Raw genomic sequence first — 25,285 nt, forward strand, 5'->3', positions numbered from 1 at the left:
ACAGTTCTGTTCTCCAATCCATCCGCTCACCAATCTCACTCCGAGATGAAACCAGATTTGAGACAAGAGTATCAAGCAAGGCCCTGCTGACCACATGCAAACTCCAACTTTTTTCCAAAGGTTTGGAACTTGGTCAAACACATTTAGATTATTTGGGGGGCGGAGGTTAAAAAAAAAAAAAAAAAAAATCACCTCTGACCTAGGTATTCACTCTTGAAAAGTGTCACCCCCCCAGCTCTACAACGCCAGAACTTCAAAGAACAGGTTAAACATACTTTTAAATAGTTTACATGAAGAAAACAGCATTTTTTCTCAAAGTTGCTCGCAGCAAAGACCGAAGAAGGGAGCTGGTTGTGTCCAGAACACACTGCCTAAAGCAGATGCCTTGAAAATAAACTCTCATCCCAAACAGTTACGAAGTTTAGCAGAGTTGTAAGCAATTGAAAACAGTGTCTCCTGATAAGAAGCGTCAAGCTGTCTTAAAAGGCACACAGGACAAAGGCATAAAACACAAAAAAATGCCATCTGCACCTACTCCTGCTGTAACTCACACTCACGTGTACAACCTCACCCGGCGCAGGACCACAGCGTGCCCAAACCACCACTCTAAAGAGAGGGAAATACTCAAGGGAGCACTGGTTAAACATTTTGCTTTCCCAAATTTTCCGATAAATATCTCTCTCACAAACAAAAACAGGGAAATCATTACTCTGCTTTCCCTTCTGTTAAATATTTACATTTAGCAAAAATGCAAAAAAGGCTTTGTTTAGGGGCAGAGGGGAAGATTTTAATGGTTAAGTGAAAATTCTGAGTTTGCAGAATGTTTGTCCCCTGAGTAAATACCCGTCACATTAAGCAAATGATCAAAGCTGATAAAAATAGCAACTGTATTTCCCAAGAAGAAGGCGGGGGGAGAACTACTCTGTTCAAGATGGTCCAAAAACCCTCTTATTTTTTGTTAAAAGAAGTAAATCTTGTCAGAGAATTACCTCCTACCACCACCAAGTTTCACAGAAAAAAAAAAAAAAAAAAACACCAAACCACACTAGTGAAAGTTAGTGAAGGTCTAGATTTCCACACTCCTGCTGTTTGTTGACTGTTACCTGAAGGGAGCCAGCGACTGTTAAAGAAATCAAGCACTGTTCTTCAGAAAAACAGCAGATGTGAGCCCTTGACTCTGCGTAACAACACTGTGCATGCCAGGCTGCGCTACATGGCATTTTCACCCATGCATTAACATTCAAACCCAATGTAAATCTCACATTTACTTGTACTAGAAGCTTTACAGTGCTGCAAAAACATTTAAATTATTTCTAATCCTCTTAGTAGGTATAGAAGATTTCAAGGCAGATTATGTTTCCGCACTACCAAACCTACTTAATTTTAAGCTTAAAGATTCTGTTTTTCTTCACCTCTTTGTTAACCAGAAAGCAAATCTAGTACCTGTATCAAATAAGTAAACACAGGCAAAACTAAAGCTTGATTGTTTGGTGACAAAGCCAACATTTTTTGCTGTTTAGGGATCTGATACCTTGAGACATGTTCCAAGAAAATATCAGAAGACACTCCTAAAAGAATAAAATGAGAAAGGCAAGACTGCAAGGTCTCCAGGACAAGGGTTATCACTGTGTCAGATGTTTGCACACCACCTAACACACGGTCTTAACAGGGAACCACAAACTGTATCACGATGAAATCACTAAGCAGTAACAGTCTTAGACACAAAAAAACACCGACCAGGTCATCCAGTCCATTCCCCAGACACTGCCAGTCTGGTCCCAGTTGTGCACTTCAAAGGATTAAATGCCAGTATCTTGAAATATATAAGCAAAATAACTGTGCAGTGAATATACTGTTTCAGAGTCAGTACCATGGCAATACTACAGGTGCCAATACTGTCACAACAGCTCTGTCCATCTGCTCCGATAACTGCCCTGCTTCTTAAGCTTTCCCCAAGACAAATGATTGTGCCAGTCTGCACAACGATTTTGTGACATGGACAGTCACAGTAGGAGAAAAGTCTATTTTTAGATCTCATCCTCCATCTGCTCACACACAACTTTACTTGAATATCAAGTCTCTGTTCAAAGTCTCTCTTCCGCACTGAGTCTTACTACAATCATCTCGTTTGGAGCCCAAGGTAGCTCTGGAAGACATCTTTATAAGCAAATGGCTAGGAAAATAATGTGCCATGCTTTTCAAAATAAGACCTTACATGTGATCCTAGAAAAAAGTTTTATTACTGGAGATAGTAAACTAATATGTTTATTAAGGGTCACATGTAACTCACCCCATGAACATAAGCAGCTGGCTTTTATAGACAATCCGGAGCCTTCATTCTGGTGAAATAACAAAAACCTCCTTTAATACCACCACCACCTATGAGCTCCCAAATACAATTGCTTCAAACTCACAGATTATAGAATCATAGAATCATTAAGGTTGGAAAAGACCCTTAAGATCATCGAGTCCAACCACTAACCTAGCACTGCCAAGTCCACCACTAAACCATGTCCCTAAGCACCACGTCTACACGTCTTTTAAATACCTCCAGGGATGGGGACTCAACCACTTCCCTGGGCAGCCTGTTCCAGGGCCTGACTACCATTTCAGTGAAGAAGTTTTTCCTAATATCCAACCTAAACTTCCCCTGGTGCAGCTTGAGGCTGTTTCCTCTCGTCCTGTCGCTTGTTACTTGGGAGAAGAGACCGACCCCCACCTTGCTACAACCTCCTTTCAGGTAGTCGTAAAGAGCAATAAGGTCTCCCCTCAGCCTCCTCTTCTCCAGGCTAAACAACCCCAGCTCCTTCAGCTGCTCCTCATAAGACTTGTGCTCCAGACCCTTCACCAGCTTCGCTGCCCTTCTCTGGACACGCTCCAGCACCTCGATGTCCTTCTTGTAGTGAGGGGCCCAAAACTGAACACAGTACTTGAGGTGCGGCCTCGCCAGTGCCGAGTACAGGGGCACTATCACCTACCTGGTCCTGGCCAGATACTGCTGGCTCCTCCAGTAATCCCAATTCATTTACCTTGCAGAAAAGAGCATGGCAAATGTGGAGCATCACAAGGTTGGTAGTCTACACGCAACACTGACAAGCCAGCTCAGACTTGCATGAAATACTCTATGTGCTACAGAGTGGCTCACAATCCACGCTGCCCAGTTAGTCCCATAAATAACCAGAGAAACAAGCAATGCATTTTAAGCATGACTGGTATTTGGGTACTTTTGTTTTAGGGTGCACAACTTGAGACGTCATTCTCAGAGCGCTGAACCCTGGCAGTAAAAAAAAACTCAAGTACCTTCAAAAGGCATTAAGATGGGTACCCTAAAACTCGGGCTGCTTTTGGAAACCAAGACCACTGTGTATGTTTTCTCCCTTCAAGTCACGAGAGAACACATTTTTAATGTCTCACCTTTACATGCCTCACCAGTCAGACACGTAGAAACATGAAATAAAAGACAGCGTGATTCACAGGAAAACCCAAACAAACGATCTGCTGTCAAACAGGAGTATGCTTCAGACTCTACCACTGCAGCACAGCCATGCCATTCACTGCCAGCTAGTAGAGCAGCACAAACACTGCAAGCCCTCCTTTTGCAGACACTAACATTTTATTACAGTTAGACAACACCTTGCCATCCAAATACACCTCGTACAAGAACTTCTACCCCCCTAAACAGACCTCCCGCTAACACATCATACAAAATCCCTGCAGTAACTACAAACACAGCCTGCTTGGTGGAACATCAGCAAAGCATTTAGGACGTAACTACAGGGGAGGGAGTCCCTGTTGTGCAGCTTCCTAATTTTGCTACCAACAGGCACATTTGTCACCTTTGTAAAGGGGCAAAAGGGGGACAGGCAGCTGCAGTCTAACATTTTTTTGCATTTAAGTACTCATGGCATGGGTCTAGCACAAACGCTAATTTAATTCTGAGCTTCTACAAATTCCTGAGCTAAACTGCTCCTGTCAAAAGCTCTTTGCAAGATTCCAGCTCCATTTGTTTGGAGTGACGTCCATTACATTATGCTGTCAAACATCAGACCACAGTCAACACTTCAGGCACATTGGATTAGGTCCAGCAAAGACACACACTAGTATGGGAAGCACTAATAGAAGCTGCAAGTTTGCCCCAGTAACACAATTACTTTGGGAAGAGGCCACCACCTTACTCACCCCACCAAAACAGCTAGAGTTTCTCTGCTAAACATCAGTATTTCCGACCATGATAAAAAAAAAAACTAAGTGAGACTTACAAGCACTGACAATTTCATCAAACTTAAAGGGAAAAACAGGCAAACAAAAACCCCTGCCCCCATTCAAATCACACATACTAGTAAACAGTGCATGTATTAAAAGCTAGAAAAAACAGCAGCATAATCGCAGATCAGGACAGAATGGTATGTCTTTGCTTACTACTTCTAGTAGCATCAAGATAGTTAATCTATTTGATTAATCTCCCACCACTACAGCTCCTATCCATCTGATGACATGGCAATTTGAAAGAAACCTCACTTGCACTTTCACAAACATATCAAGTCTTCATGGGAACCACAGACTCAACATAAAAAAGGAAGTTCCTTTTCAAAGATGTCATTCAAAGAAAGCATGCAACACCTCTACAGATCCCCAGCGTTGCATTCACATCTCCTGCATCTTCAGAAGAAATAACAAAAAAAGCCATGTTACCTGGAGCATCAGTTCACAGTCATCTCTGCCAACAAATATCATCTCCCGAGGGAGCCGATGGCGAATGCCAGTGCTGCTCACCAAGAACCACGAAGTCACGCTCATTTTGGCGCTTGGCATTTAACCTTTATACATCCTAAACACAAAAAAACACAACACAAGTGAGCTATTAATGAAGTAAGTACACCAGTGCATAGCTGCAGTTCCCAAATTTCCCTGTGCCATGGGACCCAGCGCTGCCTCTTTCACTTTGTGTTCATGTCTTAAATGTCTCGTGGCAACAAGCGGTTGTGAAGCGTGTGCCAGGATCTGCTGCCCATGTGCCATGTGTAGGAGCTCTGCAGCCCTGGAAATATTCCCACAGCAAAGTAAGACCAAGAGTCTGAAGAAAGGATTGTTTAAAATATGAACCATGCAGCTGAACCCAATCAATGAAATGATGAAATACCGGGGGGGGGGGGGGGGGGGGGGGGGGGAGGGAGACAGACAGACATCTTTTCCAGAACATTTCCTCATCGCTAGCACTGTGCACAAATCACAGCTCGAACTTCCCCCATCATCAGAGGTCTGGACCAGCACATCAGTAAGGTGACATAACCTAGCTCGCATAAGGTCTCACGGTACACTCCCAGGAGCATTTACACCAGTGCTGGGAGGAGAACAGCCTCCCTATTGCTCATCCCACTTCCACACTGATGTAAGTTGGGAGCCCACAAATCCCTCCTTCCTTCCTTCCTCCCTCCCTCACTGCATGAGCTGGTCCAAAACCCAAACCGCGCTGCTACCCCAGGAGAGGAACCACAGGCAGCAGCTCCCACCGGAGGGTTTCGGGGTTCACCGCCCCTCTCTCCCCCGCGACAGGCAGCTGTAAGCCGGGAGGGCAGCAGCGGCGCGCAGCACTTATCGGCAACTCTCCCAGCCACACCTGTTTGTTGTCGCTGCCACAGCCCGGCTGCAGGCAGCCTGTTCCTGCGGCCTCTCCTCCTCCCTCTCCCACAATATCGCATTTTCCTCTCCCTGGCTGAAGGAAAATAAAGTGGCACACATCAGGCCTTCCCCTCACCCACCTCCCGCGCTCGCAGCTGCATTCCTAAATGCACCGAGCGAAGCGGATCTCAATTTTACCGGGGCCGCGCCGCGCTCCCCGGCCTCCCCGCCGGCCTGCCCGGCCCCAGCGGCCGCGGGGAAGCGCAGGTGACCCCCGCGGGGAGGACGACCGGCCTCCCCCGGCAAGGCGCAGGCCTGGGGCGGGACGAGGAGAGACCGCACGCCCCGCCGCCCCCTCTGTGGCTGCTGACACGGCAAACCGCTCCAGAGAGCCGGCGGTACGGGCTTCCCCGCCCGTGTCGCGACATGCGAGCGGCCCCGCCGCCCGGCCCTGCCGGGGAAACGCCGCCTCCCCGACAAAGCGCCCGGGGAGGGCAGCCGGGAGCCGCCGGCCGAGACCCGCGGCCGCCTCGCACCGCCCCGAGCCGGGCTGCGGGGCCGCCGCCGGGGCCGGCCCCCCTCCTCAGGGCCGCGGCCGGGCGGCGCTCGCTGCTGAGGGGAGGGCGGGCAGCCCCGGCCGGAGCCGCCGCGGCGGGCCAGGTGCGGTGCGGGGTTCCCCCAGCCCGCGGGGCCGGCCCTTTGTCTGCCGGGGCCCGGCTCCCCCCCGCCCCAGCCCGGCCGGCGCGGCGGGAGCCGGCCGGCCCACCCCCGCCGCCCTACCTGCTGCGGCCCTCGGCGCGGTGGCAGGCCGGGCGCCGCGCCCCGCCAGCCGGCTCTGCCTGCCCCGCGGGCCGCTCCCGGCGCCCGCCCCGCCCCGCCCCCGCGCGCGGCAGGTTCCCGACGTCAGAAAGGCGGCTCCAACCGCCGCGCCCGGCCGCGGCCCTGCCCGGGCCCCCCGCCCCGGCACCCCCGGCCCCGGCACCCCCGGCCCCGGCACCCCCCAGGCCCCCCGCCCCGGCACCCCACGCCCCGGCACCCCCCGGCCCGGCACCCCCAGCCCCGGCACCCCCCGGGCACCCCGCCCCGGCACCCCACGCCCCGGCACCCCCGGCCCCGGCACCCCCCGGGCCCGTCGCCCCGGCACCCCACGCTCCGGCTCCGTGGCCGGGGCTGGCCCTCCCGGGGCCCGGCACCTGAAGGGCAGGTGTGACCGAGGCTGAGGGGGTTTCTCGGTCATGGCTCCTCAGTGCAGTAACAGCCGTGCCCTGGTTCAGCATCCCATGTTTCAGGCGCTCCGAGGGGCTCCCTGAGCACAAGCGGAGCCTCGCAACACCCCTCTGATGCAGTTGCGGCTGTCCCCGACCTTGGGAGGCCCAACAGGCAAGCCCGGGGTGCTGGGTTGGGAGATGCTGCCTCCGCTAGCCACTGGAGCCAGCTCCGGCCTCTTCTCCCCACCCAAGACGTAACATCAGCCTCCTTTCCCACCCGAGTCCCGCCACCAGCCTCTTCTCCCTCACCTTCCACCAGGCTCCAGGGAGTAGGTTGGCATCCATCTCCACATGAACCCCTCAAGTCCCCTTGCAGGGCAGTACCTGAAGGTGGTTGACAGGACTGAATTAACCTCAAGGATGTGGGCATGGAATAGGAGCCTGAAATGGGTGCTGTGAAAGGACACGCCATTTTATGGGTTCTTTTTTCTTGTAGGTAACTAGGAAATTCCTGAAGAGCAGTAAGTGTGGAGAGCAATAACCACTTTTTTCCCCGTCGAGAGGAAAACTCAGTATCATGATAATGGATCCAACTATTTGCCAATGCAAAAGCTTTTTCAAGAGAGCCCCCCGCTCCTGCAGAAGTCAGGGGAGCTGCAAACAGCAGCAGCTGGTTCCCTGGCTCCAGCTGGCACGGACTGCCAAGGAAAGGCTATGGGAAGACAGCAAGTTCATAGTGATGTTTGCCCAGGCTCCTATTCCAGACAGAAGAGATGTCTTTGCATTTATATGCTGTACATTTGGTTTTGAGTATTGTTTCTCACTCACCTGGGGGAGCTTCCCTAGGTGTCTTCAGTGCTGTCTTTTAGAACTTTGGCTCAGGACGTAATAATGTCTGATGGCATGGAAACCATAGGTCCGGTACGCCGCTCATGGGGGACAGTCCTACAGCAGCATCACTCTGTGGACTTACTCCTGGCCTACAGCTTCCAGTCAGGCTAATGTCACCGCAGCCCAGAGAGCAGCGGGACCCGTCCCCCAGGAGCGGTGGTGGGGAGCGTCATCCACTGCAAGGCTGGAGAGCCAGGCAGGATGAAGGAAAACAGCATTTCTTCTTTTCCTTCCTCTTTCTGAAGAGCAGTAGGACTTTGTTATTATTTAATTAATAGTATTATTGCCTTCTTTAATCAACATTTGACTTCTTCGCTGGCAAATACATCATGCCCCAGGGTGTTTTCAAGGTGTGATTATCTTCAAAGGCTTCAAAGCTGGCTGAGGCTGCAGCATCCGTGCTTTATTGGAGTGCTCTTGCTATCTCCTCGGAGCGGAACGCCACACCCTTGCAGCACGCCGTGTCCCTCGGACACCAGGCAGGAGGACAGGATGAGCAGCTGCCACTTCTGGGGTGCTTTAAAGGCTTTTGCATTGAGCGCTGCCGTAAAGTAGCAGAAATCCTTTATAAATAAAAATGGGCTTCCACCATATTTGCCAGTTTGTCCTGTCATTGAGTGATGTTTTATTATTGATTTAACTTATCTATAGCTTAAGTTTTTGTAAATATTATTCACTTCTTTCTGAACCACATCTGTTTACTGAAGAGGCTGCTCTGTGAACAGATCTGTAGAGCATCTATACTGCTGTAAGGAAGTAGGATAATTTACTTCTTTATACAAGCCTGCCATCTAGGCAAATCTTTGTTATAAGTTACTATAAAAAGGTTAGTGTTTGCTTTAGTCTCTCTTTAAGCCCAGTTTTACCGTTCGTTTATACATGTGTATTTATCTGAGCAGTTAGTACTTCACTATTTATAGAGAAAAAAAATAGTTCCTGTTCCCACCACGTGTCTTCTGACCTGATTGAAGATGCAGTTTAGGCCAATACACTGAGCCTGGCTGAATGCTGCATTACAGCCTCTTTATTTTATTCCAGTGATCTTAAGGGAATAAAAAAGCTAGTAAGTGGAGTCCTTCCTTCTCCTTTCTCTTCAGCCTTCCCAAAGCAGTGTGTGAGCACTGGGGACTGCAGAATAGCCTGGTGCTACATGTCATCTTCAAATCCCAGGCAGAGGGTACCTCTGTGGGAAAGAGGAGCTGTTGCACTGCCGTACTTTGATTTTTAGTTTTTTGTCCTATTGGAACAAGCCCCGTTGGCAGCCACTGCAACCCGTAGGCTGCTGTAGTTTACACTGCAGGCTGACCAAACACACAACTGCCATTGAAAATATAATACTATAGAAGTGTCTTAAAACCATCTCTTCCCTCACGGATGAGGGGAGGCCTGGGAAAGACCTCAAGAAGTTGGGTGCAGCTGCACAATGCAGCTCACACTAAGTTGGCAACAGAAGGTGCTTATCATGGAAATCTCTCTTTGTTCTTCTACAGCACTGTCACCCTCAGCTACAAGGGACATGCCCATGGCTGTAGTACCCTGCACGACCCAGGTGGCAGGAGGTTCATTGTACCGTACATTGTGCAGGTGCGGAGCAAGGACCGGTCCCTGTCCCAAAGCACTCATATTCCCAGGAAACAACCAGTCTGAAGGTGAGATAAAATATCCAGGCCGAAGAATAACAGCAGGTCACGGGGCTATAGGAAAGCCAGATTTCTGTTTCCAGAGCTGTTGAATCAGGTCATCTACTCGACTGAAATACCTTTTGTCTGACACCCTGAACCCACAGCTATCACAGCTTGGAGCAGAACCACTTCAGATCCCTGCTTTAAAACAAAGATCCCACCATCCCCAGAGGAGCTGAACTAAATCAAACTTTTTCTGCCAGGCTCTGATGTAAGGGGGATTTTTGACAGACTTCCCAAACGTGAACCGTCTTGCAGCATCTTGCTGCAGAAGAGGTTTCTGTTCCAGACTGGCCATAGCCTGATCCAGATATCCCACGTGGCTCCACCCCTGAAGGGCAGTTTTCCCTGTGGATGAGCTAAGGGAAAGAAATAATTTGGGTTATTGCTTATTGCTTAGAAATTCACACGACGGGTAGTTTGTAAGGAAAGGTGTGCAGGACTGGTAGGTGAACTCTGCCTGATTAACCTGTCACAGGCTGGCTGAAATCCAGTGTGCACAGCTGCATGCAGGTATATTCACAGACACGTGTGCAGCTCGTGAATTCCTGACTGCTTTGCATCAAAGAGACTGTAGAAGTAGTCGTCAGGCACTATGCTCCAAGATTATTTATTTCATTTGCTCTTTGCTAACTTACTTTGAGATGCATCAGGAGAGGTTCACAAGTAGGTCACACAGGGTTTCTTAACACCCTTCTGCACTCAGATGAATTCTGCTCCCCAGTGATGACTTTCTTTCCCAGAAAGCCAAAATTGCAGCCCGGCCAGTTCTTCAGGCCCCGCTGCAAGGAGCTGCGTACGCTCCCGGTGTATGCCTGCAGCGTTCTCGCTTTGGATCAGGATTTCTGCGTTGATTTTTAATGCGAGCATGAAAGATCTGTGGACTTTTGCAAGAGGACACTGCAGGTCTGAACCTGTGTCCTTCATAGAGCTAATGGTGCTATTGCCTGCCAACAGAAAGTGTGGGATTGAGCCCTTTCCTACAGAGCCTGAGACCAAAGCTTTTCATCACTGGTTCTGGGTATCAGCATGAGCCGGATGATCATAAAATGCAAATAATCCCCCTTCTGAATATGTGCTTGGTAAGTGCCATTTTGAAAATATTTCCCTTGATATTTTTTGTTTCTTGTTGATTGATTGATTTTTAAATGACTAGGTACTTGTCAAGAGTATGGAGGTTTATCATCTGAATTTTAGTTAGACTGGTGTAACAACGTTGCTGAACTGAGTTTGGACCAGCAAAAGCAATCTGCCCCTCCTCTCTGTCTAAGCATCAATCTTTCACTCTGCCCAATATCTCAGTTGTGCTGGTTGCCAACATTCCCGTCTCCTGTACAGCCGGGAACAGGCCCCAGTCCTGCCTAGTCAACTGGAAAACAATGAGACCATTCATGTGCACGGTTATTCACTTGCATAAATGTTTGCAGAGATACAGTCTGACTGGGACAGGCCTCTGTCATTTGGATGGTTCTACAAGATGAATTTTTACAAGACTAGTATTTTTAACCCATTTTTAACCAGCTATAGAGACAGACTCTTAGCTGGAGTGTAGTAGCATTGCACAAAATGGCTTCATTCTAGTGTCCTTGTTTTCTACCAGCTGGAGAGTTTTTCCTGTATTTTTTTACCCACAACATGGTCCCATGTATCAACATGACATTTAATTTTACTACTATGGAATTTACTAAAATAAAACCCTATATGTGTTAATGCTTCTTTTCAGAATGTGCAGTATGGCCTTCTCCAGTCATCCTCTTTTATTCCCCTGCTATGCCACAGAAATTATTTTCTTTTTATTATGTAGCCTAAATTGTAGAGCTATTTTTAATTTATGACCCTCATAACTCGAGGGGGGGCAGGAAGAAATATCAACGCAATAAAAGAGTGGAGCTGGTGTAGTGTGAACATTGTCAGAATGTCTCATCTAGGATTTGTGTGGTATAAAACTTTGCTGAAAAAATTAAAAACGTATGCTTAACTGATCTCATATTTGGCATTTTTAATTAGTAAAAGCTCAGCAATGATGATGTCGTGCTGTCTGATGAGATTAGGTCAGATGATACATGGTTGTATGGTGTGGCATCTTAAATAGGAATCACCTTATGGCAAGTCGGAGCTATTTCGATATCACATTTAAAGAAATAGCTTCTCGGGGAAAGTTGATTGGTTTCATAAGAGAAGCAGCAGGGTTTTGAGCACTCCTGTGTGCAAGAATGGGAATAACAGGCAGCTTGAGATCATCTCTATTTCAGTTTTTTTCCTCTTATTCATTCAATTAATTTTTGTGAATGTGCATATTTCTTATGAGAAAAGTGCAAGCCTCCTTAGACAGAAAACATGATTTCACATGGCCTGGAGAATCCAATGCAACATGCATGGCCAGAGGGCTGTACTTTGCCCTCCAAACCGTGAGCAAATTCCTTCTCCCATTCCTCTGTGGTTGTTATTGTAACATTAAGGCAAGAATATTTGGTTGAATACCAGAGATGCAAGATTTCCTTAAGCAGTTTTGCTCCAGTAACCACCTCTGTTTTTCTTTTCCTTCCTTTTACCCTAGTACTCCGCTCGTGCACTCCAGCGTTTTCAGACCCAGCCCAAGGTTCCCTTTGGGAGTACATTCACTGCAGCTGATGTCCTAAGGGTTTGCTTGTTCAGCAGGCGCTTTATGGAACGCCTCCCACTGGATCAATTTCAGGCCTTTCTAGGAAAATCCTCTTGATATTTAGTTCACTGGTGCCATTTGATTGATATTCATGAAGTGGATGAAAATCCTAGTTCGAATTTAAAGACCAGTTTACACTGAAGGAAACCGAAATTGTCATTCAACAGGAGCTCACTGGTTTAGGAACTGCACAAAGTTACTCCTTGCCTGAGACTTATTAAGACAAGACTTAGAGACTCAGCAACGGGTGAATGAGAAGTCATGAAAAAGAAGACATTCCTGTATGTTTTGATCAAATTAATGCACTTTACTGGAAATCCAAGACTGCTGAAATTCTTTGCTGGTCTTATAAATAAGGCAAATAAAGAAGGGAGATTTTAGGTTACAGTAGACAGTTGCATCTCTAGAGGAATCATTACTATTGCTTCTGTAGCCAAGTGTTTGCTCTGCTGACCGATACTAGATCATACCATTCCAGTTTAATGAAAATGTCAGTTCTGATTGAAACTGTCTTCTTGGTTTCTTGCATTCTATTGCATTATAATTTTTGCCTGCAAGATGAAAAGCTTTGATGAAATATTTAACAGATACATTTAAAAAAAAAAATCAGAATTCCCTTTAAATTGAAGGATATGTCTACAGTAACATCCAATGTAGAGGTGAAGGCCTTACGGGAAGAGAAGGTTCATAATTTACTGGCCTGCAGGGAATAATTTACTAAAGCAATTGGAGATTCACCCATTTGCTGTCCTGTGAAGTTAAAACCGTATTCCACTGTGTTGATGTTTAGCGATGTTCTTCCTTCACTTGAGAATGGTGGGGAAGAACATTATGAATATGGATGAAAAGGTCAGCAGTGTCAGAACGAGCCAGCCTGCTTCAATGGGGTCAACTGTAGGGGCAGCTTTAGTAATTTATAGCATACAAGTCATCAGTTGGAGATTTATATGCTTGCCAAGCATTTTAAAAGAACTCATCAGAGCAGTATTTATTCATTTTGGGGAAACAGTTGGATTAGCAGCACCACAGGAGAATAAAAACCACTAGAAGGAGACCAGCAGAGCAGTATTTTCAAGATGTAGTAGTAGGGAATTCATTACATGCCAATTCTTAAAAGTTTCAGGATACTTTGGGTTAATCTTCTTTAGTCAGCAGGTGCATGAGCTCCCGTGTGTTCCACATTCATTAAATGATCTTAGAACCCTACAAAATATGCCTGTTAGCTAACTGCACACACGCGCTTGCTGCTGTCCTCACCACAGATTTTATAAGTAGAAGCTCCATCCGTTTCAGGTAAACAGATTGATCCCAACTGACACAAGCTCTCAGGTAAGCTGGACACAGATCATTGTATCATTTCAACACTCCTGGCAAGTCTCAAGTTGCAGGGTATTTCCATGCTGTCGAAATTAACTCCCAAAAATGAGTTGTGGGAAGGTGAGATAATTGATTGAGGAAGGCGAAGTGACATCTGAAGAAGAACCAGAGGTACCACAGTGTTGGTTATCTGCTGAGCATGAAGCAAGTGCATACATCTTACATACACAGGCTGCTTTGTTTGAATTATCCAGAAGAAACTCAGAATATCTCTCACCTCCACCGAGTTTCACTATTTTGCAGTATTTTTCAAGATGAATAAAATTCTGGGCCCTTTCAGTGCCTATACCTGCAGGATGGATGCCTGCTGGGAGATAACGACACCATCCGACTGCCATTGTTAATATCAGCTTCAGTGTTTGGAGGTGAATTGCATTTTCTGCAGGAAAAGCTTTAGCAGAAACAACTCTGAACTGATCGCATCTGGCCGCTGCAGGCAGAAGGACCATGTTGTAGTTCACTGGCCAGATCTAATATCAGAGGGCGTAGGAGGTCTCAGAGGACGGTTCAGCCGTCAGCTTTGGCTGATGCCTCTCCTTTCCCTGGGGCACAGCAGATTTGTGCAGGTTTCCCCTTTTTTAACAGCTTGTGTCCATGGCACCAGTTCCAGAGGGAAACAGAGGCAGATAACACCAGCAAGCAGTGCCTCTAGGCAAAAACAGTGACTATAACACCAGTCACTGCTGGTCACGCCTGCCCAACAGCTGAGTACTTAGGGATGAGAACGGATTACACTACTAAATCTCACTAAGGGACTGTGGCCATCCTTTTTTGCACTGGAACATGCAGAATACATCACATCACAGGGCAGAGCTTTCTCCATGGCACATCACCATCTCAGTCATGTCTAGCTTCATTTTGCCTTTCCCACTAGCTGCTACAGGTCACATTTCTTCTCTTAGGATCTTGAAAAAACATCCTAGAGCTTTCCACCCACTCACCATGAATTGAATTTAAATACAGAGACATTTCATTAGCACTGTATTTTATCTTATTATCTCATTCATTCTCAAGGGTTATTTTCCCCACTATACATTAGGCATTGCTCAGTACCTGAGCCTGCATAAGCATCAGCTCAAATGCATCGTGGAGAACGGAGGAGCCAACACAGCGAAGAGGTTCTCCAAGTAGTGTGGTTGAGACTGGCTGGTCAGGATAAAACAAGCATAAAAGAAAATGCAAGGAGAGCAAGAAAAAGGCTGAGGACTGTACACCTAGGTGTTGTATAAGACTGAGAGTAGGTGGGACATGAGAGTTGTCCCACTTTGCAGCTATTTTCCCTCCTGCCATCTTTGGTACCCAAGTAGACTGCAAGCATTTTGAATCAGGGACTGCCTTTAATACTTTGTTTGTACTATGCATTGAGCTTCTCAGCACTCCTCTAATACAAATAATCATTCAACAGAAGCTAATGTATACCTGGCAAGGTTGAAAATCAGATCCCTTTGGGACCCTAGGTAAACTGGACATAACATCTTATTAGAATGTAACTGTGAAGACAATGAAGTGAGGAGAGGAGAGATGGTGGTATAGTTGATGATGTGGTCTTTAATTTCTTTCTTTGATGGACTGGTAATAGCTGAGCAGAAAAAAAACTGACTCAGCAATGTCTTTTACTGAAATGATCATATTTATAACAAGTCATCTTATTAACACAAGGAGTAGATGAAAAGGCAATTCTCCAGTGTGTAGTTTGACTGGTCCTATGATCTATTGTTCAGGCATAAGCTGATTGCTCGGGACATGTCTGGACAAGGAGAGGAGCTGAGGTTAACCACGCTCTGCAGAGAGCTCGCTGTGCCCTTTCATAGTGAATTCAGCAAACTTTATGCAAATGTCTTTTGCAAGTACTTCAAGGGAGGAAAAAACCAATACAATACTGTCCTGGTGGCACAAAAGGACTTTTGAAATTTCCAGTTAATACTTAAAAGCATTTTGAACTCTGACTAGTGTATTGGCCAATTATTTGCCAGGTTTCTTTGTTCCACCCTGCAGGATAAAAAGTCATGCAGAAGTATGGCTTAGGCTTACTCGCCCCTACAGATCAGCCTTTGCAAACAAAAATGGGCACAATTGCTTTCAAAGAGGTGACATTTCCTGCTTTAAAGCAAAAAAACCCCACTCAAAATAGCTATCTTGTAAAATATGCTTTTTATTTTTCCTTAAAGAAAAGGGTGATGGAGTTGGAGGATGAGAGCGACAGTATCATTCCTACTGTGCCACAGAGCCCCACGCACAGTGAGTAGGAGGAGAGGCAGTGCACTGGTGGGGCCGGGGCGCTTCCACCGCAGGAGCCCTCTGAGCAGCAGGAACACAGCCCCCTCCCCGCTGCCCCGCTCACGGCAGCTTGAGCCCAAGAGCGTCCAGGAAGAGAGAAGTCTACCTGATGTAACATAACCCACGTGAAGGGATGTCGGTACCTTCAGAGCCCTTAATCACAAGATCAGGTCATAGATCGTAGATGTTAACAGCAGCAGCGATGATGTCATTGACCATTGGGCACTTCCTCACAGTGCTCTTTCATAGCTCTGTGCCATTTCTGTGCTGTGCTATCAGAGTTAAGACATTTTTCTTCCACGTCTGCACTACAGCTGGTTAATTTTTTACATTCGAAGCACTTAGAGCGAATGGTGCCTAGAAACCAGCTTTTAAAAACATTGTATTAAAGATGCCCGCTGTTGTAAAATAAATTTAAGAATGTCATTGGCTTAAGAAAAGTACTGTTCTACCTTTCAGGCTAATTTAAAACTTGAATTGCAGCCAATTTTAGCTTTAATAAAATCAATAAGACTGTATGCTGTGTCAGTCATTGCCCATTTCAATCTTTGAAGTCATTTTGGCAGTCAGTAGTAAAGATACTAGAGAAGTTGTGGATGACCCCTCCCTGGAAGCATTCAAGGCCAGGTTGGACGGGGCTTTGAGCAACCTCATCTAGTGGAAGGTGTCCCTGCCTATAGCAGGGGGGTTGGAACTAGATGATCTTCAAGGTCCCTTCCAACCCAAACCATTCTATGATTCTATACCAACGTCCTGGGAGGTTGAGTTCACCCCTGAAGATCCTTTAGGATTTCAGTGGGATTTTCATATTGCTGCAGTCTTGAACAATCAGGTCCTAAATCGGTCACAAGTACATTAAATAGAACAGGGCAATAAGCTGGCATTTGGCTCTAGTTTATATTTAAGATGATGCTCGCTTCAAAAGCACTTGCATCACTAGAAGGAAATGGTAAAATTGTTGATGATGATGTGAAAAAGACTGAGGTGTTCAATAAATATTTTTGTTCTGAATTTGGAAACAAGAAGAATCATGCACTGATATCATGAGGACAACGCACTTTCCATCCCATTAGTAACCAAGGAGGCTATTAAACAGCATTACTAGAGATAAACATTATTACCTTAACAGGTCCAGACAACTAGCACCCTCACGAATTAAATGAATTGGCTCAAGGGACCTCTGACCCACTCCCACTTAATCTTGGAGGACTGCAAATGTTTTAGAGGACTGGAGAAATGCTGCATTTTGGGCGAATCATTAAAAAAAATATCACTAGTGCAATCAAAGTAATTCTAAGCCAGTCAGCTTAGCAATTCTGGGCAAAGTAATGAAATATTAGTATAGAAGTCAGCAAATAAAAAATGTCAGTGGAAATAATAGGGGTCAACATGATTTACAGCGAAAAAGTCTTGTGAAAGAAACTTGATTTTCTCTTTTCCTTAAATTATTGGTTTGGTGGATAACAGCTACTAAATAGATATAAGATATTTGCCTTTTGTAGATTGCTTGATCATTTGCAATACTCTCATTATAAATTACCACAATAACTAATAACATTGAAGTGTCCAGTAAGTGACTTAAGAACTGTCGAACTGACAAGTCTTAAGTAAAATACAGACTTTGGTAAAGACTCAGCAAGAAACAGAAGTGTAACCAGGTCCTGATACTGCAGCCAGCATCACCCGGCTGCTTTTTCTAAGGTGAGTGCTTTGTGCAGTTTGTGTAAAACTGACTCCAGTTAAAAAAATGGGGGTGTCACAGTTTATAGGAGTGCCAACTGAAGCTGGTTTTGTACCACTCCCTCCTCTGCAACTGCCTATGAAAAAATATCATTGTATAACTGGGCTGCAGTTGGTCCCTCTGGGTGTAAGAAATCCAGAGCGTGTGCGGGACAGGGGCTCAGCCCTGGGGCCTCTCTGCTGGCCGTGGCAGAAGGGACGAGTGCTGTGGTCGGATGCAGAAGCAAGTCGATCTGAACCGCTCCACTTCAGTGCCGGTGCGGAGCCCCCAGATCCCCCTCCGACCGTCTCGGATCAGATTGCCCGCTGGCCAGAGACGGGCCATGTCCTCTCGTGCATCGCTCCTGGAAACCTCCCAGCCCTGTCTGCTGCAGTCCGTCTTCATGGACTCACAAGAGTGCGAGAGGCTCGGCGTTTGGGATTCTGGTCTTCGGTCACCAAAACGGTTGTGCTGGGAATATTTAGCACAGCTGAGTGCTTCGTCTGTGTTCTGACTGCTTTCGCTGGACAGTGTAAAAATAAAAAGCTGAGAAGTGAACATGGAGATGTAACATCCTTACACAGTGAGATTTCACATCCCTGAGAAGTTATGCTCCAAATTTCTCTTCTGGGGGAGGATGAAGGGAAGGACAGGCTTTGAACACCCTCGTCTAGCACAAACAGATCCCTCAAAATCAATTTACGTTAGCAGAGGGTCCAAATGCTTGCATTTATTCTGCTCTGTGTAATTACTGCTCTTGCCTCCTGGTAATAATTTTACTATCCATGAAGGATTACAAAGCCATTAACCTGGAAGAGAAAAAGAAAAAGCAGGGGCATGTGGGGAAGACTTTGAACACCAAATTCATTCACCAGTTAGAAACAAAAGTGCATGTTCAGAAGGTTAATTAACAAAAAGTCTGTCTCAAGGCAACTTCTGCTTACTACTAATGGATACCATGAAAATTCATAAGTTTGCTGCTCCCAACGGGAGGATTTGCTGACTGCAAACTGCTGTGTGGGACTGCACCTCTCTGCTCCTTCGTGATGGAAAGGTGGGGGGGGCCAGAAAAGCCCCTCGTTCAAGAGAAGGGGTAAACCCCTGCTGACTTCAGCAAGGCAAGTTTTTACACGCTGTGTCCTTGTCTGTCAGACAGACGTTGCTTCATGCTCAGGGAAAGGTTTAAACTGCAGTCTTTGCTATTTGAAGGGAAACTTAAAGCTCTTGACCTAAAATTAGCACTGCCAGCTGCATTTTGGGCAGCACACCAGCTTTTACTTTGCTCTTGACACAAGGCAGGACGGTCCAGGCTACAAAGGCTCCCAGTGCCCTGGGGACCTGCTCCCACCGAGGGCAGCCGCACGCAGGCAGAGCAGGCAGAGCCAGTCCGTGATGAGCAAGAGACCCAAGAGCTCACACGCACTCTGGGAAGCGACAGCTTCCCTGGGAATGGCTGCACCCCGTCAGGCCAGGGGCCACCTGGGCAGCAGTGATTCTCTGGCCACACCCAAAGTGAATTCCTGGAGAAAAATGCAAAAATACCTACTTGCCCTGGGTATCGCCCAGCTGCCAGCCATTTGCAGCTCAGGGCCTTCCTGAGGTCTCTGCGGTTTCCCGCTGCTAAACAGCCTTTTGCGAATCATCTGCCCAGCCTCTTCTTGAACTCAGGATAATTTTTATCATTTGCAATATAATATTGCACCAAAGAGATATAAGGCACGTGGGGCCATGTTTTGGCTTCTTTTACCAGGGTACAGTGGGCTCCCCGGTACCAGTGGAGGCAGAGGGGATTTAGGACACCTGTATTTGAAGGGCTCACTGCATTTGAAGGCTGTTATAGATCAGCTTGCACTGAATTTTTCTTCAGGCCTTTATGCAGTTACTGTGATTTCTTGGCACTGAGCGCTAATGATTCACCTGATTTGAGTCATGCACAAGGCAATGTGGCTCTGGAAGGCTTCCCACCGCAATTGCTGTGCTCAGCAAGTCCGTGAGGTGAATACAAAGGATCTTGCAACTGCTAAGCCTTCTAGGGAAAAGGAGAGGCTTAAAAGAAGTTCAGCAGTCGCCTGCACTGATCACAACTGTAGACTTTAAAAATCAAGCTTAGCTCCTTTGCTGGAGAAAAGCAGCTTTCTGGATATCTAAGACTTGAAGGGAGACGGCATAGCTAGAAGGCTGGGTTTGGGGGACAGGGGTGGATGTTGGGAGGGTAGGGTGGGTTTCCACAAAAATGACAGAAGCCAAGGAGCCAAAGAGCGACACAGAAGTGACTCCAGAGCCCACCCTCCTGCATCAGGCATGGGGCAAATAGCGTAGTCAGAGGGATGGGTAAAAACCTGGTTAGAAAGACAAAAGGGAGAGAGATGCAAAGAAAGCAGCAGAGATGCAGCCTCACTCAACATCTAGGAGCAAAGCAGTGGTCAGTGCTGCAGGTGGCATTACCTATTAAAACAGAGTGGAAGAAAATCCGGTGTTCACCAGCACTCCATCCAACACCCATTTCGATCAGCAGCTAAGCCGCTGCTCTTTTCAGCAGGGTGCGATTGGACATGGCAGGGGGTTGCAAGATTTTGCATAAGGCTGGATGAGAAACTCTGGCAACACCTCCCCTCTCCACTGTTAAGCAGCAGCTCTACAATCTAGATCAAGTAGTATTAAGAGGCTTTATATTGACCAAATGACACATCATTTGGCCCCACCTGTGCCTATTCATGATATACATTAGTTGCAATGCCTCTTCTGTCCATATTGTTCTACTGAAACCACTGCCAGTATAAACTGAATGTTGCCTGTGTGCTCTCAAGGTAGGTTACCCAGAGGATATGGGAACAAGGCATGGCAGGAGGTGAGCAATCAGGCCTGCAAGTCCATGGGCAAATATTCACACAGTTACATGCCCAATGCACAGAACCACCCCAGCTGCAGATGGGAGGGCATCAGTCCACAAAACTCAGCAATCTGCGATGCAGTTAGCACCTTGAACAGGCAAAATCCAGAGTGGCCTTGACGATGTGGACATTTCTGGTTTGGCTTTCAAGATCTGTGTTGCTTGAACATGTTTATCTTGCATCTGGCTCCATGACCTGATGAAATCACAAGTCAGCAAAAGAAGTAAGCTCAAAATTATGATGCATGCCTAGCAGTTCTCTTTCAGGTATTGAAAGTTTGCCTATAAAAAGCTATGCATGTTTTCCCCAGAGCCACCTGCCTTGCCTAGTAGATATGCCCAGTACCTCCCAGCAGATGGGGCTTTACTCAGTTACTTGTAGTTTTACCACAAGAAACATTTATTTTGAAATTTTACATGCCAAGCACCTGCCTTAGATGGAATTTACTGAAGTTTCTTGATGCCACTGAAGATGGCTTTCTGGAAATCCTGCTTTGTTGTGGCTTGAAATAGTGTAAAAGTAGATGTGGACAGGAAGCCTGAGGTGTAAGGACTGGGCCATATTCAGATGCTCTGGGTTCATCCAGGTGCTGTTTTGCTCCTTCATAATCATAGAGTCATTTAAGTTGGAAAAGACCCTTAAGATCATCAAGTCTGCTCTGAAGACTCAGGCAGTGATGGGAAATGGCAGGTGAAGGAACATAGGTGGCAACTTGGCCGTCTCCATGTGGTCATATGTCAGTGTGTCTGAGTGAGGAAGATGGGTCAGGTGTCGAAGAGAGGCAGGCGTGAAGATCAAGCTCCTGCCAGATCTCACTATCTTGTGGAAACACAGCACATTGCTAGAGTTTCCAAAGAGAGTGGGTTGCCAGCATTTCTTTTCCCTTCTAGTCGTTCTTAGAAATAACTAAAAAGAAACTTGGCTTCAGTTCTGGGCCTGAGGCAAAGAGAGGCTGGAGGGGTTTGACCCAAATGACTAAGCCTTAAACAGAATATAACTAAGTGAAAATGGGTTTATGAGAGGAAGTTAGAAGTAGCACTGCCAACCTCACCTATAAAAGGTATTATGTCAACTGAGCGCAACGTTTTGTGGTTTCAGTCGTCTCCAAGATTTGTAATAGGCTGTGAGCTTGTTCCTTCATATATTTGATCGCATCAAGAGATATTCATACTTAGAAAATAATTTGGAGAGTGTCTAAATGAAATAAGGGATTTTAAGATTGCCTTGTGTATAATGGACTTTCTAAGTTCCTGCTTTTGCTGTGATTCCTTCAGCTGTTTCAACACTGATTCTCTACAGGGCAGCACATGAATACCGCAATGATTGGCTTTAAATACAAATACATAAATATTTGTATATAGTGTGTCATTAATCAAAGGAAAACCCCAATCTTAAAGAATCTTTGAGAATGTGAACTTTATTTTTTGAAAGCTAAATAAACTTATTGTAATGCAGCCCACCAGCGTACGGGTGGCCACCTTCTAGCCATCTTTCCTTCCAAAAATAAATACAAGAACTATCACAGTCCCTTTTATACTGAAAACTGTGCCTCTGTGAAGGAGGGAGATGGGTGAGGAATTGTCTCTTATAGTGATACCAGTATAGTTAAAGAGGTAGAAACAGAAATGGAAATTGCTTCTGCGCCTGAATGATTGTGTCTAGGATGCGATACAGAGGTGAAACAGGAGCAGGGAATGCCTTAAAGTGAGCCCTCCCGTGACTGCCACACTCACCGTGGGATACACAGATGATCAGTTCCTTTCAGAGCACTCGCTCAAAGTTGCCTTATTTGACTTTCTTGCTGCTCAGTATTTCGTGTTCCTTCCTTGAAAAAAAATGTTCTCAAATTTCAGGTCCTTTTCCTTACCCATTTCTCTTTTTTAGCATAGACTTCCTTAGGTGTAGTATAGAGCTTAGCTACCTCCCAGGCTGAGCCTGGTCCTCTGTTAGCCTCAGGCAACCAGATCACAACACCCTACATATAAACGGATCAGGCTCTACTTTGAAAATCACTCTGGGCTTCTCTTCCTGGTACTCATCCCCACAAGGATGCTCTTCCAGCCCCAAGAGTTAGAAGCTGGCTCATTCCCAGCCAAGACTATTCATGGGACAACCTGGATCTGCTGGTCCTGATGCCAGCATTGAAGCCAGAAGCCAGTCCGTTCACCCTCCCCCGTGCATGGTCCTGGCACCACACAACACCGCAGCAGTGTGGCCAGACATGGCCATGGCCCCTTCAGCTCCAGTTTGCTTGACCGGGCCCCACTGGCCATCTCCAATATCTTTTGCACAAGAAGTGATGGTGGAAGAGCATGCTCCGTGCTGTGCAGTGTGACACCATCCTGGAAATAGTCATCCCTCCTCTTCCTCACCAGGCCTGCTACTTCCCACCCCGCATACTCCTTGTTTGTGCTAGTACAAAATTCACATTGGGCACATAAACAAAAAGACAAAAAAAAGGAACAAAACACATATTGTTTTAGCCCAGGACAGGTCTTCAATGGCAGGACTGCTCCCTTTGGTGGCCACAAGCTTCAAGCGCTCCTCTCTCATTGCCTTCTACATTCATCTTTCTTTCACACAGAGGACCAGACTGAGCAGCGTATCCCAGGCAAAGTCTCACCAGCCCCTGTACCATGGTCTTCAGCCCTCCTTGTATCTTCTGGAAATACATCCCCACCCCTTACATCCTAGGAGTGAACACACTACCATCAGGGCCATGGCATGTTGGTGGCTCACAGGAGGCAGTGAGGTGTTCTCTTTCTCATTTGTTCCCAGGTGTTGAGCGCCCATTTTGCAGAAGAAACTCCATTGTTACTCCATGAGCTCACGCTCACAGCAACTGGACTTCATTCCCTTCTCCTACTCTTTCCATCTGTGCCCCATACACCAGCTCCCCTGTACTGGCAATGGTTTCCCAGTCTCCTTCTTGAGCAACTGCTCCAGCAGCTTCTCCCAAGGCCTTCCCTGCTGCTCACATTGCCCTGGCCAGTTCCTTACCCCACCAAAACACTTCTACTAATTCTCATCTTAATGCATAATTTCCCAAATGGCACTTTATCAAACACTCTAAGAGACAAGGTGGGTAACATATGGATGCAGTAGATCTTATCTGGAAGATCAGTTCTCTTATCAAAGAAAGCTAACAGGTTAGGCTGGCATAGTCGGCTTTGGGTAAGCTCTGTTGGATGTTATCTCATTTTCTATTTGCTTCCATGTCGGTAAGTGCTCATCCCTTCAAAGTTTCTTTGAAAGCCTTTCATCCCACAGAGGTGAGATTAATCTAATCTGTGGCTGTCCTGATCTCACCCTTCCTCGCTACTCATTTCAAGTTTGTGCACAAATGTAGCATGTTACTTGCCCTAATATCTGCTCTTCTCCAAATCAGAGCGTACGTGTTGCCTCCCTTTAATGCAGAAGTTTTCAGCAGTGTTTTGCCGCACGCTTTTAGCAGACAACAGCAACAACCAAAAAAACCAACCACCCTGATAACAGGATGGTTTCAGTACTTAAAGGGGGCCTACAGGAAAGATGGAGAGGGACCCTTTGTCAGGGAGCGTAGTGACAGGACAAGGGGTAATGGCTTTAAACTGAAAGAAGGTAGATTTAGATTAGATATTAGGAAGAAATTCTTTACTATGAGGGTGGTGAGGCACTGGAACAGGTTGCCCAGAGAAGCTGTGGATGCCCCATCCCTGGCAGTGTCCAAGGCCAGGTTGGATGGGGCTTTGAGCAACCTGGTCTAGTGGAAGGTGTCTCTGCATATGGCAGGGGGTTAGAACCAGATGATCTTCAAGGTCCCTTCCAACCCAAGCCATTCTAAGATCTATTCTATGAACATGCACATGTGCATGCACAGAGTTGAGCTTGCAGTAGACTTTCTGCAAAAGGAGGTGGCAAGAGGAAACTGTCGGTGCTGTGACTTTATTGGAAAGGAGTAGCTTGCTAGCCAAGGAAAGCCAAAACGCTAATAGCCTTGTTTCTTCTGTCCAGACATAGGAAGGTAATATGTTGTCATTGGCTATGTGTGCACCCACCTGTAATATTTATACAGCTCCCCATCGTCTTTTAGCTGAGCACTCAGGATAATAGGTTTATTCCCTTCTGAGGCAGGGAAATTAGCCCTTTTTACATTTTACAAGAGAAAAAATAAGGCACAGGGGGACTAGATTTGTGTCATATAATACCATAGTGGCATAAATACACATAATAATAGCCATGTAATGGCTATTTTAAAATCTTTAGCTGCGCTCTTCATTATGCACCATTTTTCACAGTGCAGTGAAAATCAAAATGTCCCAGTGCGGGAAAATTGCTTACTACTACCGAAAATATAAAGTAGGTTTTCACAGCAAAAGAAAAAACCCCACAACCTCAAAGGTGGTTTCACCTACCTTTTCTAATTAGCAAAATTCATTTATAGTCAGAACACGCCCCTTACAGACATTACTGTAATCTATAAGCACATAATACATATTTTAATTCATTGTAAGGTGTTTGTCTGCAGCAAGTCTTCCATTTTTAATACACCTGGCCACATCAATACATTTAACATCATGAAATGGCTGGCTTTCCATTTCGCTCAGCGTTTTATAGGTGAGAGCTACCCAACTGTGCCATAGAAAGGCTCAGCCCCGTGGGGTTTTCAGTGCTGTTAAGTCCTCCTGAAGCCAACCTGGAATGGGAGCAAGCACTTACTGCCTGTGTTTGCATTTAGTTCCTTAGCTAGCATCTTGTGCTGCCTTTTACCACCAACTTCATGCAGGGTTTTTGCTCCTTTGCTCTGACAACATCATTTTTCGTAAGGCAACCAGGCAGGGGACGTGTAAGTATTACCTTAAATATACACTAGAGGATGCTCTTGGGTCATCAGTGAGAGACAAACTGCTTCCTTCTACCCTCAATCTGCAGCACTTCAAGACGTTTCAAGGCTCACAAAGTGTTTCAAGGCTTAGCCA

General features: G+C 46.3%; 1 protein-coding gene across 1 annotated transcript in view; it reads right to left on the reverse strand.

Moving 5' to 3' along the window:
- CEP170B (centrosomal protein 170B) overlaps positions 1–4,812 on the reverse strand; it is a gene marked incomplete at its 5' end in the record, with an annotated part of 55,030 nt that extends 50,218 nt beyond the window's left edge. The window contains one exon of the mRNA XM_082318912.1: positions 4,693–4,812. Within this exon, the coding sequence (XP_082175038.1) occupies positions 4,693–4,812 (120 nt within the window). The remainder of the gene's footprint in view (positions 1–4,692) is intronic.
- Positions 4,813–25,285: the final 20,473 nt, after the last annotated feature.

This window comes from Platalea leucorodia (genome assembly GCF_965183815.1).
Source record: "Platalea leucorodia genome assembly, chromosome: 7".
NCBI classification, from domain to species: domain Eukaryota; kingdom Metazoa; phylum Chordata; class Aves; order Pelecaniformes; family Threskiornithidae; genus Platalea; species Platalea leucorodia.